We start from the raw sequence: 13236 nt of genomic DNA on the forward strand, positions 1-13236 counted from the left end.
GGGAAATGCAAAGCAAAACCAGTTTACTCCTGTTAGAATGGCCATTATGAGGAAAGACCAGAAAAACATATTTTGGAGAGGAAGTTGATAAAAGGGCACTTTCATACACATTTGGTGGGAATGTAAATTGCTTAAACATCTATGGAAAAGAGTATGGTGGTCCCTCAAAAAATTAGAATAGAACTACCATATAATCCAGCAATTCTACTTCCAAAAAAGACATATGTAAGCCTGACCAGGCGGTGGCGCAGTGGATAGAGCGTCGGACTGGGATACCAAAAGACATATGTACCCCTATGTTTAATGCAGCATTATTTCCAATAGCCAAGATATGGAAACAATGTAAATGTACTTCAATTGATGACTGGATAAAGAAAATGTGGCATATATTGCTTGGTATTTGATGGCACAGTGGATGTAGAGCATTGACCTGGAATGCTGAGGTCACCAATTTGAAACACTAGGCTTGCCCAGTCAAGGCACATAGGACAAATAAGCAATGAACAACTAGGGTGAAGCAACTATGGTTGATTCTTCTCACTCCTCTCCTCTTCTCTCTGTAAAATCAATAAATAAAATCTTTAAAAAAGATTTTGATCCAATAGATATAGATATAGATAAATATAGATATAGATTGATATATTACTTGGCCATGCAAAAGAATTAATTTTGCCACTTGCAATAACATGGATAGACCTAGAGAGTATTATGCTAAGTGAAATAAATCAGATAGGGAAAGACAAATGCCATATGATCTCACTGATATGTGGAATCTAGAGAACAAAACAAACAAAACAAAATCCAGCCTCACAGAATGAGAGAATAGATTGGCAGTTTCCAAAAGGGAGGAGGAGTGGCGAAGGGGAAAGGCAAAATGGGTAAAGGGATCAAGATGTACAAATGCAACATATAGCATTGGAAATAGAGTCAATAATATTGTGCTAACTTTGCACATAGATAGATAGTAACTTATTGTGAAGATCATTTTACAATGCATACAAATGTCAAGTCATTATGCATGAAACTATTATTGTATGCCAATTATACTTCAATAATAAATAAGTGCCTGACCAGGTGGTGGCACAGTGGATAGAGCATCGGACTGGGATGCAGAGGACCCAGGTTCGAGACCCCAAGGTCACCAGCTTGAGCGCTGGCTCATCTGGTTTGAGATAAAAGCCCACCAGTTTGAACCCAAGGTCGCTGGCTCGAGCAAGGGGTTACTCGGTCTGCTGAAGGCCCATGGTCAAGGCACATATGAGAAAGCAATCAATAAACAACTAAGGTGTTGCAATGCACAACAAAAAAACAAATGATTAATGCTTCTCATCTCTCCATTCCTGTCTGTCCTTGTCTATCCCTCTGTCTGGCTCTCTGTCTCTGTAAAAAAAAAAAAAGAATAAAAATATAATGGTTCCCTATTACCCTTTGCGCTCTTTCTGAAGGTAACCATATTAGGTACTTTTAATACTTTCTGGCATTTACTCATTTCTAGAGTATTCCAGTGCTATCAAGACAAGTTACATCCTGGCTGGATGGCTTGGTTGGTTAGAGCATCTTCCCCAAAGCACAGAGGTTGCCAGTTTGATCCCTGGTCAGGGCACACACAGGAACAGATGGATGTTCCTATCTCTCACTCTCTCTCCCCCTGCTTCCTTTCTCTCTAAAATCCATTAAAAAAACATAAAAAGAGACAAGTTACAAACTGCCTGGTGCCTTCCAACCCACTTCTGAGAGTGGCTCTGGTGTTCCACTGTGGCTATCAAACAAATATTATGAGAAACCTTTTTATTATTATTATTATTTAAGTGAGAGGAAGGGCAATAGAGAGACAAACTCCTGCCTGTGCCCTAATCGGGATCCCTGGGTCTGGCACTGATGCTCAGCCCATCTGGGGCGTATGCTCATGACTGAGCAATTTTTAGCGTCTGAGGCAGAGGCTCCACGAAGCCATCCTCAGCGCTTGGGAATGATGTGCTTGAATCAATCGAGCTTTGGCTGCAGGAGAGAAAGAGAGAGAGGGAGAGAGAGAAAGGAGAGGGCGAGAGGAGGAGAAGCAGATGAGCACTTTTCTTGTGTGCCCTGACCAGGAATCAAACCTGGGACTTCCACACGTCAGCTGATGCTCTACCACTAAGCAAACCGGCCAAGGCCATCAGGAAGCTATTAGAGAAAGAAAAATAATATTTCTTAAGCCCCTTCTAGGTACAACGTCTTCACATACAACACCTCACTGAATACTTACTATCACCCTATGAAGCAGGTACTTCCCCAGGTCACAGGTTTGTACAGGGTAGAGTGACTTTTGAATCCAATCCAGTTTGACTCAGGATCCAGTGCGTACCTGAGTAAAGCACAGTGCAGATCCCTGTGGTGAAATCTCTACAAGCTTTCTGTTTTGAAAAAAAATTAAAAATGAGCAGGAAGGAGAAAAAATTCTTAGGAGCAACTGAGTAAATGGGACTTATTCTATATGGATATTGCACACTCCCTCTGATCCTGGCCTGGGGCTCGGCATTGAAGATAGCACTGGATGTCCTTCTGCTCTATCTCCCCAACCCCTTGGCTTCAGAGAAGGCAAAATGAGAGAATGTGGATGAAGATATTGAGAAACTGGTGATACAAGACTTGGGTCTCAAAGCTGAGGACCAGGTGGTATTCCAATTGGAAAAGGAAAATTCATATAATGCTACCCAGCCCAGAAAGTCCCCAATTTGTACTAGTAAATAGTGGACCAGTCAAAGACTATCAAATGTGCTTAAGCCTGACCAGGCGGTGGCACAGTGGATAGAGCATCAGACTGGGATGTGGAGGACCCGGGTTCGAGACCCCAAGGTCGCCAGCTTGAGAGCGGGCTCATCTGGTTTGAGCAAAAAAGCTCACCAGCTTGGACCCAAGGTCGCTGGCTTGAGCAAGGGGTTACTCTGTCTGCTGAAGGCCCGCGGTCAAGGCACATATAAGAAAGCAATCAATGAACAACTAAGATGTTGCAACGAAAAACTGATGATTGATGCTTCTCATCTCTCTCTGTTCCTGTCTGTCTATCCCTATCTATCCCTCTCTCTGACAGAAAAAAAAAAAATGCTTGAATGTCAATCTGAAAGCTTCTTCCCAATTAATTTTCAAAAATCATGCCTTAATAAAAAAAATCTCATCTTAGAACATTCAAACACTCTCCTTTGTCTTTATAAAATGTACTTTTTTTCAGATTCCTTCTAGTCTCTGCTGGAGGGCTGACTCCCTTACCATAGTGACATCTATGTATATAGCCTTTGATGAATTAATTCTACAGGTGATCTGCTTCTTTCCAACATGCTCAAAGCTCTCAGCAAGTTTGAACACTCAGTCTACAAACCCTAATCAGAATCTGTGCTCCCTCATGCTAAATGGCAGCTCCCAATAGAAGTGATGATGGACAGTAGTAACGCAGATCTATTCATGTCAAAGGGAGGGTGTGGAGTAGGATGGTTACATTTTAGCTTTGGGGTCTGATCTCAAGCTGCATCACCCTGGGCAAGTTACACAATCTCTCTGTGGCCCAGTTTTCTGACAAAATAGGAATAACAGCAGGATCTACTTGAAGGGTTTATGTGAGGATTAAATGCCCCATATCCAGAGGGAGCAATTGAATGTCCATGGAATAGGAAAGAGCCTAGGTATGGCACGGAAGAAAAAGGATCCCATGCATCCATACTGATACAAGTGGAGACAAGAATAAATAAATGTGGGAGAAGGTAATCTCTTCTTGGAGTAGAAGGTAAACTAAAAAAAAACGTAGAAAAGGATGGTGTAATGGTGGTGGCCCCAGCCAAACAGGTTCACATTGAATTGGGGCAGAAGGTAGAAAAACTGAGGAGCCAGAAAGGGATGGGCCATTCCATCTCACAACGGCGGGGAGGCACACAGGCAGGGGAAACAGCCTCTCAGGCAAACAAACAGCAAAATGGCCTCTCACAGTGGCGGGCAGGCAGTCTGTGCATCTGCAATCCCCCTGAGCGCAAGTGCCTATAGCCTTATATTAAGGTGACCAATTGTCCTCCTTTAAGGGGGACAATTCTTCTTTTGTAAGTTCCGTCCTCCCTAGAAAAGTGTCCTCCTACATGTCCTCCTTTTTGATATTGGAAGACTAATCTGTACATATCCATATTCGACATATTTGTATCTAAATGAGTACTTTTTTCTTACAATTATTAAAAATTAATAGGTATGTAAGCATAATTACAATATAAAATATACAAATGTTTTTATTATGCATTTATCATATTATAGTATATTATTGTTGCAATGAATGTTTCTTTTATTTACAATATTGTTGTCTTCAATTTATTTTTGTCCTTTTCATTGTAAAAAAGTTGATCACCTTATTACACAGGCCGTACACACGTGCCTCTGCCAGGTGCTCACACGCTAATCAAGCAAAGTGCCTGCAGCTGGTGCACCGGCAAGCAGCTTCACTCAGCTGTCCCCAGCTACCTTTGTAATTGTCATTTTTGGTATGTGTGGAATCAGAGGCAGGATTTAAGGGCGGGTGCACCAGGTGCGCACCCTGGGCCCCGAATTCTGAAGAGCCCCAACTTGTGAAGGGCCCTGCAAAACCCCAATTTGACACTTTTTTCTAATGACACCAAGTTTGGTTTAATATGTGCAATTTTAACATTAATAGTACATAATATTTCTTACTTATTTGAAAATATGGTTTACATGTATTTTTATTTTTCCTGTCTCTTTTTTTTAAGGGGCCCAATATTTTCTTCTGCACCTGGGCCTCAACAGATCTTAATCTGCCGATGGCTATGGATGCTTGTGCTCCAGAGATGGGGGATTGCGGATGTGCAGACTGCCCGTCTGCCACTGTGAGGGGCCATTTTGCTTTTTGTTTGCGTGAGAGGCTGTTTCCCCTGCCTGTGTGATTATCTGCTGTTGTGAGACTTTATTAAATGGAATGGCCCAACCCATTCTGGCTCCACAGTTTTCCTACCATCTGCCGGAATCCAATGTGAACCTGCCTAGCCTCGGCCCTCGCCATCACAGTTTGAAATAAGAGAATATGGGTTTGAATCTCATTTTTAGTCCTTATCATATTTGTGACCAGGAACAAGTTCTTTAACCTCAATATGCCTCAGTTTCCTCTTCTGCAAAATGTAGACTTCACACTTGTACTTACTGGGAAGGTTGGTATGGAGACTAAATTAGTTCCTATTTGTAAAGTGTTTGGCACACATCCAGCATATTTGCTACAGTACTTTTTGTTACACATCCAGTGTTTAGAGTTGGTATACTTCAAATGTCTGCTCTTGTCATGCTGATGACTAGGCTAGGCAGCCTTCAATAGTTTTGCATTAATCTTCAGTTAAGGGTTAAAAAAAATCTTACTAGGATGTAGAGCAAGGGGTCGGGAACCGTTTCTGCGGAGAGAGTCATGAACGCCACACCACATATTTTAAAATGTAATTCCGTGAGAGCCATACAACACCTGGGTTTGTTACGCATTATCCAATAAAAATTTGGTGTTGTCCTGGAGGACAGCTGTGATTGGCTCCAGTGACCCACAACCATGAACAGGAGCGGTAGAAAATGAATGGCTTGTAATACATGAAAATGTTTTATATTTTTAACGTTATTTTTTTTTAATTACAGATTTGTCTGCGAGCCAGATGCTGCCATCAAATGAGCCACATCTGGCTCGCGAGCCATAGGTTCCGGACCCCGATGTAGAGGGTTTCCACCAACCTCACCAGACGCACCTGCCTCCTCCTTGTTCCTTCAAGTCTCAGCTCAAACATCGCCTTGCCAGGCAAGCCTCGGTGACTCAGGAGACCAGAGGTCACTGGTCAATGGTGACAGCTATAGGCCGGTCCTTCAAACCCTCACTACAATAATAGTCGCTTGTCTGTCCGCCCCCCCCCCCCCCCCCCCCCCGTGAAGTTCCATGCCGCAGGGTTGGGGAACGTACTTTGGCTCACAACCGCGTTCCTGGGTAGCTCAGGGTGAAGACCACCGCGCCACTGTCCGCCAAGAGCGAGCTTCGCGCGGAGGGCCCAACCAGCTCCGCAGCAGCGTCAGGTGCCACCCTGAGCGCCAGCGCCCCCAGCATCCGGTAACCAGAACGCCGCTAGGGACACGGTGGAGGCGGGGCGTGGGGGCGGGGCCACCGGCGCTGGGACCGCAGGGACCGCCTCACAAGCCCCACCCCCCGCGCGCAGCCTGCTCCCGCGTGGTTCCTGGCTAAGATGGCGTCTCTGGCGGCGGTGCGGGGTCGCACACTCCTGCGACAGCTGGTGCTCCGGCCCCAGTTCCTAACGGCCAGGTGGCAGGTGAGCAGCACGGGCTGCGGACAGGGCGCGGACTGGGCGTCCGCCAGCTCATCTGCTCGCCTACCCGCCCCCTCCTCCTGACCAGCTCCTGCCCGGTGCGCGGCCGCGGTGCTGCGTCCGGGGCGCCGGGGGCCCCGCGCCCTCTCCTGGCGCGTGGGCTGTGGGCCGAGGGGTGACACCCTCCCACCCGGCATCTCAGACGGTGAGCGCTTTCACGGCGCCGGTCCGAGCTCGCGCGGAAGTTCAGGAAAAGTTCTTCGCCGGGGTGTTGAGTGCTGAGGTTTCACCTGCTTTGCCGGGTCAACTTTGGAAACTTGAGTTCCTGAGCGCGTGGGTTAGGCCACGTGTGGACTGGCCTCGACGGCCGTCCTGACGACTTTCTGCAGGCCGCCTGCTTTTGCAGGCTTGGGGGCGGCGAGCTGGTGCAGCGCGGGGTCAGGGAGGAGAGTAGGAGACACTCTCCTTTCCCTTGTAAGTAAAAATAAGTTCTGTCACTAAAACACATCAGAGCAGTGGCCCTGCCACTTTCTCCTTGTTTATAAAGAATAAAATGACCATAGGGCTGTGATAGATTCTATAGGCCGTTAGAACTTGGCCTCCAGTGGACTTTGCTTTTTGCGATGGCAAGAGTCAGAAGGCCTTTGGGGAGTAAGGAGTTGGTGATTAGATTACATTGAAAGAAATCACTCAACCACTCGACTTCTTATTATTCCCCATAGGTACATAAACTCTCTCCTCCTTTAAAGAAAGGACAGTATTGGGCTCAGCCACAGCAGAGCAATGTCCTTGTTCATTTTCCCATTTTTAATTGATGAGAAGCAAATTATCACCCATGCACTTTTAAGCAGGATATGCGCAGTAGTTTTTAAGAACATTTAAAGATTACTACTAATGACTTTTTGAGGTACTCTAAGCTTCAGCTAATTATGACATCTGCATGGAGTCCCCCCCCCTTCATTTTATGATTTCTCATTTCTCTCTTTTTTGTTAATGTAAATTTAAAAGGTGCTAATACTTACTGTGATATCTTTAATAGGCACTTGACAGTATGGTGAGACAGCAAAAGGAAGAGGTTTTGTCTAATTAAAATCACTAATAACTGTTGTAACAGAGTAAGGAGAATACCTCCAGGTCCTCAAGTTCTATTCATTATTTAGGTGTGACAAAAAGCTAGAACTGTGGTGCTGTGAATAGACTTCAACTGATGAGAAACATAGGGCCTAGCGCATGAAAACTGAAGCCAAGGAACCAGTTGTACTGAGAAGCACATGTGTGTAGCTGAAGTGTTGGGCTTCTTTCTTCTCTAACCAAGAAATGGGAGCCTGAACACAGCCCTCTAGAATCTGGATGGGGACACATACACTTGGTTTGGCAAGAAGACTGGGCAAATGAATCTCTCAACTCACTCCATCTGATACCCTTGGTTTACATACTTTGCTGCGATGATTTGTTATAACCAGAAGGCTTAGAAGATGAGAATAGTTTTTTAAAGTCAGAACTGTCCAAGAATCAGAAAATGGGCATTAGTAAGCATCTAGTCCAACCAGCTCACCCCTCAGGGACATAGGCCTATTAAGGTTGGTTGAGGCCCAGGCACAGGAGAAAATATTGAGCCCCTTAAAAAAAAAGAGAGAGAGAGATGGGGAAAATAAAAACACATGTTAACCATATTTTTAAACAAATAAAAAATATTATATACTGTTAATGTTAAAATTGTACATATGAAACCAAACTTGGTGTTGTTAGAAAAAAGTGTCAAGCTTTGTGGGAGCTGTCAAAAATCAGGACCCAGGGCGTGTGACCTGTGTGCTTGCCATTAAACCCGCCTCTGCTCAGGGAGAAAAATTGAAGCCTAAAGTTCAATGACTTGTTGAGGGTTATAAGGGGAGTTTGTGACAGCTGATTTCAGAATAAAGGTTTACTTTGAAGTTCGCCTTGTCCCAGGCTGTTGCTTTGTGAGTGTAGATTTGCTCATGAAGATGGGTTAGCCAGCATATACAGTACATTAGTTTGCATATCAGTTGGAACTATATCATATCCAAGACTGGGGACACAGTTTTACTTTTTCTTGATAGACATCTTGAACTTGACAAAGAAGAATAGGTGACTATTGCTTGTAACTTGTCAGGAACTCTTCAAATTCTTGGTGTTGGTCAAATAAGTTTATAAATATGATATATAGGTTTGCTCGCTTATAGTTTGCATTGGGTGTGGGGGACAGGCTATAAGCAGGCAGGGTCATTATACCCTAAGGCTTAGTTTTAAAATGAAATCTTTCCCACTGTAGGTGACTTTGTATCAGAGACTTCCTTGTTTGTATATTGGATTAAAGGTTTTGATTTCTCAAAACTGCAATGAGATACCACCTCACACCTGTTTGATTAGCTATTATTAGCAAGACAGGTAATAGCAAATGTTGGAGAGGCTGTGGAGAAAAAGGAACCCTTATTCACTGTTGGTGGGAATGTAAAGTAGTACAACCATTATGGAAGAAAGTGTGGTGGTTCCTCAAAAAACTGCAAATAGAACTACCTTATGACCCAGCAATCCCTCTACTGGGTATATACCCCCAAAACTCAGAAACATTGATACGTAAAGACACATGCAGCCCCATGTTTATTGCAGCATTGTTCACAGTGGCCAGGACATGGAAACAACCAAAAAGCCTGTCAATAGATGACTGGATAAAGAAGATGTGGCACATATACACTATGGAATACTACTCAGCCATAAGAAATGATGACATCGGAACATTTACAGCAAAATGGTGGGATCTTGATAACATGATACGAAGCGAAATAAGTAAATCAGAAAAAACCAGGAACTGCAGTATTCCATACGTAGGTGGGACATAAAAGTGAAACTAAGAGACATTGATAAGAGTGTGGTGGTTATGGGGGGGGGAATGGGAGAGGGGGAGGGGGAGGGGCACAAAAAAACAAGATAGGAGGTGACAGAGGACAATCTGACTTTGGGTGATGGGTATGCAACATAATTGAATGACAAAATACCCTGGACTTATTATCTTTGAATATATGTATCCTGATTTATTGATGTCACCCCATTAAAAAAATAAAATTATTAATAAAAATATAAATAAATAAAGGTTTTGATTTCTACACTATAAAATGGGGCAGACTGAGAGCTTGCTCTCTCTTGGTTCCTGAGATTAGCATTAGAGGAGAGAGCAGAGAAAGGCCACATAGAGGAGAGGAGAAGCATCCAAGATGGTGGAATGCTGAAGGAGAAGCCAGTTTGTGCAGAGAGAAGGAAATGGCGAACAGAGGTGAATAAGGCTGGTGAGTTAGAAATCTTTGATTCTAGGAAACTCAGATAAGTCAGTGGCTTTGGGAGCCCTGGACTGGAAAGGGAAGTGTTTTCCCACTGTATTTCTTGCCCACCGGGTTGCAAGCTAGGACTAAAGCTAATGGCCCACCAGTTCTTGGCTCTGTTGTTTCATTACCATCTGTCCAAATCAAATGCAGCCAGGCGGCTGTGATGGTGGCCATGGCTACTGGCTTTACACTTGGGTACTTCTTAGTATCTATCTGCTCCATCTAAGTTGGCTTGGATATGTGCCTAGCCCATTCCCTTGCCCATGACAGACATTACAATTGAACATCGCCTACTTTTCCCACAAAACTTAAGAACACTGTCTCAGAAATGTTGCCACTCTTGGTTCAGACCTGTTTTGTACCACACCTTATGCAAAACTGTTTGGTGTACAGAGTTAAAAGACCCAGGGTCTGCTTTGAGAAGTAACTTTAACCACTTTCACAAGAGTACCCGAAGAATGGCACTTTAGCCTCTCCCTGAAGTTGAATTTAACATTTGACACATACTTCTAATGGGTAATACCATTGAACTTTTTTTTATTTCCTCTGTCCTTGGCTTCACTGTTTTGGTTTTTGGTTGTTCTTACACCCTTAAAGAACCCCCCTTTAGCCATTTTTATTTATTTATTTTAGTGATTGCTGTTAGAAAGAGTGTGGTGGGGGTGGAGAGAAGCATTCATTTGTTGTTCCACTTAGTTGTACATTCATTGATTGCTTTCTATATGTACTCTGACTGGGGATTGAACCCACAACCTTGGGATGACATTCTAACCGACTAAGTTAACCAGCCAGGGCCAGCCTTTTCTTATTTTACATATATTTTTGTATTCAGTTCATAGCTAGAACAGGACTGTTCCAGGTGCTGAGATTTGGGAGTGGAGAACAACGCAGGCAGGGTCCATGGCCACATGATACTTTGTTTTAATGAGAGCGGGAAAGGGCCTAGGCGTCCCCAAACTATGCCCCGCGGGCCGCATGCGGCCCCCTGAGGCCATTTATCCGGCCCCCTGCTGCACTTCTGGAAGGGGCACCTGTTTCATTGGTGGTCAGTGAGAGGAGCACTGTATGTGGTGGCCCTCCAACGATCTGTGGGACAGTGAACTGGCCCCCTGTGTAAAAAGTTTGGGGACCCCTGGCCGCTAGACCGTACATACATAAACAACAATGAAGGTGATTTTAGCTAGTGATGGATGCAAACAGGGTCATGGGATCTAGAATGAATAGTTTAGCCTACAGGGTAGTATAAATTACACTATTAAGGAAAACCAATTTGACAAGGTGGTTTTGTTTTGGTTAATTGTTTTATTACAATATAACACACACTAAAAATGTATATATTATTAAATGTGCAGCTCTATGAGTTCACAGACTGAATGTGCTTGGGTAACCAAATCCAGATCAAGAGAAGAATCATATAGCGGTAACCCAGAGAGACCCTGGTGTTCTTTATCTTACCCTCCCCCCACAGTATCCAGTCCCTGATGTACCCCATACACTGGTTTTGTTCTTTTTTGTACTTTATGTAATGGAATTATACAATATGTACTCACATAACTCATCCTTGTGTTTATGAGATCCTGGAGGTGACTTTTTGATATTTGAGCTCAGACGTGAGTAATGGAAGGTAGTCAGCCAGTTGAACTTCTGGGGATGAGTGTATTAGGCAGAGAGGACAGCAAGGTCAGAGGCCCCGAGGTGGGAATGAGCTCGGCCTGTCCAGGCTGTTAAAGAGGGAAAAGTAGTAGTACCAGTAGTAATCTGAGAGGTCAGGAGGGGCCAGGTCATATGGGGACTTGCAGGGTCTGATAAGGTGTTTTCAAGATCTTAGAGTGGCTTAGTGACTTGCCCAAAGTTATTCAGCTTGTAACATCATCTGGGTCTGAATCACAGTCCTGGCTGCCCACAGCAGACAGTTTCTTACTGTGTGTGTGCTTGGTTAGGGATCGAGCTGGGCTGCCTGTGAACCTTACCGGGGCAATGTTTAGTGAACTCAGCACTCCAATAAAGGTCTACATTGTTAGGTGTCTTCTCACAGACCCAGATCCTGGCACATGGGGCATGTTGCCATGTCCAGATAGTCAGCCAGGACATATTTGGACAAAATCAAAAAGTCGATGGCAGGATCACATGGCAGCATAATACAGCAGGCACAGCCATGCTGGCATGAGACAGACCCTTCCACCATCATGTCTTAGGAGACACCTTGGCTGAGGGTGCCGAGTTTAAATGGTTAATGGTAATTCTAAGTGTGCTAGTGTTGACTTTTAGCACATGTCCTTTCATAATGGCTGGGTGAAGTGCACAAAGCTGTTATGTTGTAAGAGGAGCAGAGAGACAACACCCCCCAGGCTCCCAGCTGTAGAATCCCTGATGTATGCTTTTCCACAAAGCCCAGAGCTTCCGTTCAGGTACTTGGAGAGAAATGCATATTGTTGAAGAAAACTGCTTAAACCCCTGCCCCTGCTGTTGTACACTTCAAAACGGGTGACTGGGGCTTAACTGTCTGCTTTTTCCAGAAGTGGCAGGCAGTACATGGATGTCAGGCTTTTAGGAGGGAAGGCCATGTGCAAGTTCTTATCAGCTAAATGAGATTGTGGAGGCTGCACTGGAAGTTGTGACTTAACCTATATTTTCCTCTTGCCTAGAAAAATAAATATCTGACTCTTTTTTATTTTATTTTATAAAAATAAAGTACAGCTATAATTTCTGCTATCAGGAAAGGAAATCCATCTCAGATAATTTAGATGCTAAACTATTGACCTTCTTTGTGGGGAAGACCTTTAAGGTATAGCTTCTGTGCCAAATTGTTTTTGTTTGGTGTAAATGAAACATTTCTGTTACGGGTGGGCGATGGTGCACTCGCAGACCCAGAGAACTTTGTTGCCCTTGTACCCTGCCCCAGTTCTGCAGACACAGGCCCAGAAAGTCTCTAAAATATCATATTTTGAGGAGGGAGAAAAATTATGTAAGTAGCCACAGATCATTCATTCTTCAACTCTCTTTACTGCTCAGTCTGGAATTGTCAGTTGATTCATCGCTTTCTGTTACTTGATAGAAACGTTTTGCTTGAAGAACTTAAGAGATTTGTACATGTTTGAGCAAATGATAAAATCAATACACTAATGAAATTTTGGGAAATAATACCGGGAATTAGTCTGGTGAAGAAGGTGGAGGCGGGGAGGGCATTCCAGAGGGAGCAGGCTGAGCACAAAGGCAGAGGAGAGAAAACAGGGGAATTTGAAGGGTCACTGCAAACAGTTTGCTGTGGAGCGTGCAGGTGAGTCACAGGAGAAGGTGAGGGATGAAGAGGCCCAGAGCATAGAACTACATAACTAAAAATCAAGCAGGTATTTTCCTGTAGTAAATGTTTTCTGAGCACCAGTGCTATTTTTTGTACACTCCTGAGGGCAGAGAGTTTCTAATTTAGTTCTTTGCTGTGGGCCCAGTTTGTAAGAGAGTGCTGGGCATGTAGCTGTACTTAGCCATTGAGTATGAGTATTGTGTGCTGGGGAGTGCAGAGGAAGATACATAGACCCTGCCCTCAAGGGGACAAGTGCAAATGTGGCATGTAAACCAGTAATCACACA

General features: G+C 44.1%; 1 protein-coding gene and 1 long non-coding RNA gene across 2 annotated transcripts in view; one reads left to right on the forward strand and one right to left on the reverse strand.

Moving 5' to 3' along the window:
- Positions 1-297: 297 nt before the first annotated feature.
- On the reverse strand, positions 298-6087 carry LOC136314134 (uncharacterized). Its single transcript, XR_010727281.1, has 3 exons — positions 5954-6087; positions 2246-2344; positions 298-557 (listed from the first exon to the last, which is right to left on the reverse strand). It is a non-coding gene; the product is annotated as an uncharacterized lncRNA (long non-coding RNA).
- Positions 6088-6164: 77 nt separating this feature from the next.
- Positions 6165-13236, forward strand: part of SUCLG2 (succinate-CoA ligase GDP-forming subunit beta) — a 330134-nt gene continuing 323062 nt past the window's right edge. The window contains exon 1 of the mRNA XM_066244600.1: positions 6165-6314. Within this exon, the coding sequence (XP_066100697.1) occupies positions 6231-6314 (84 nt within the window). The 5' untranslated portion in view covers positions 6165-6230. The remainder of the gene's footprint in view (positions 6315-13236) is intronic.

Source organism: Saccopteryx bilineata, chromosome 10, assembly GCF_036850765.1.
Source record: "Saccopteryx bilineata isolate mSacBil1 chromosome 10, mSacBil1_pri_phased_curated, whole genome shotgun sequence".
Classification (NCBI taxonomy): Eukaryota; Metazoa; Chordata; class Mammalia; order Chiroptera; family Emballonuridae; genus Saccopteryx; species Saccopteryx bilineata.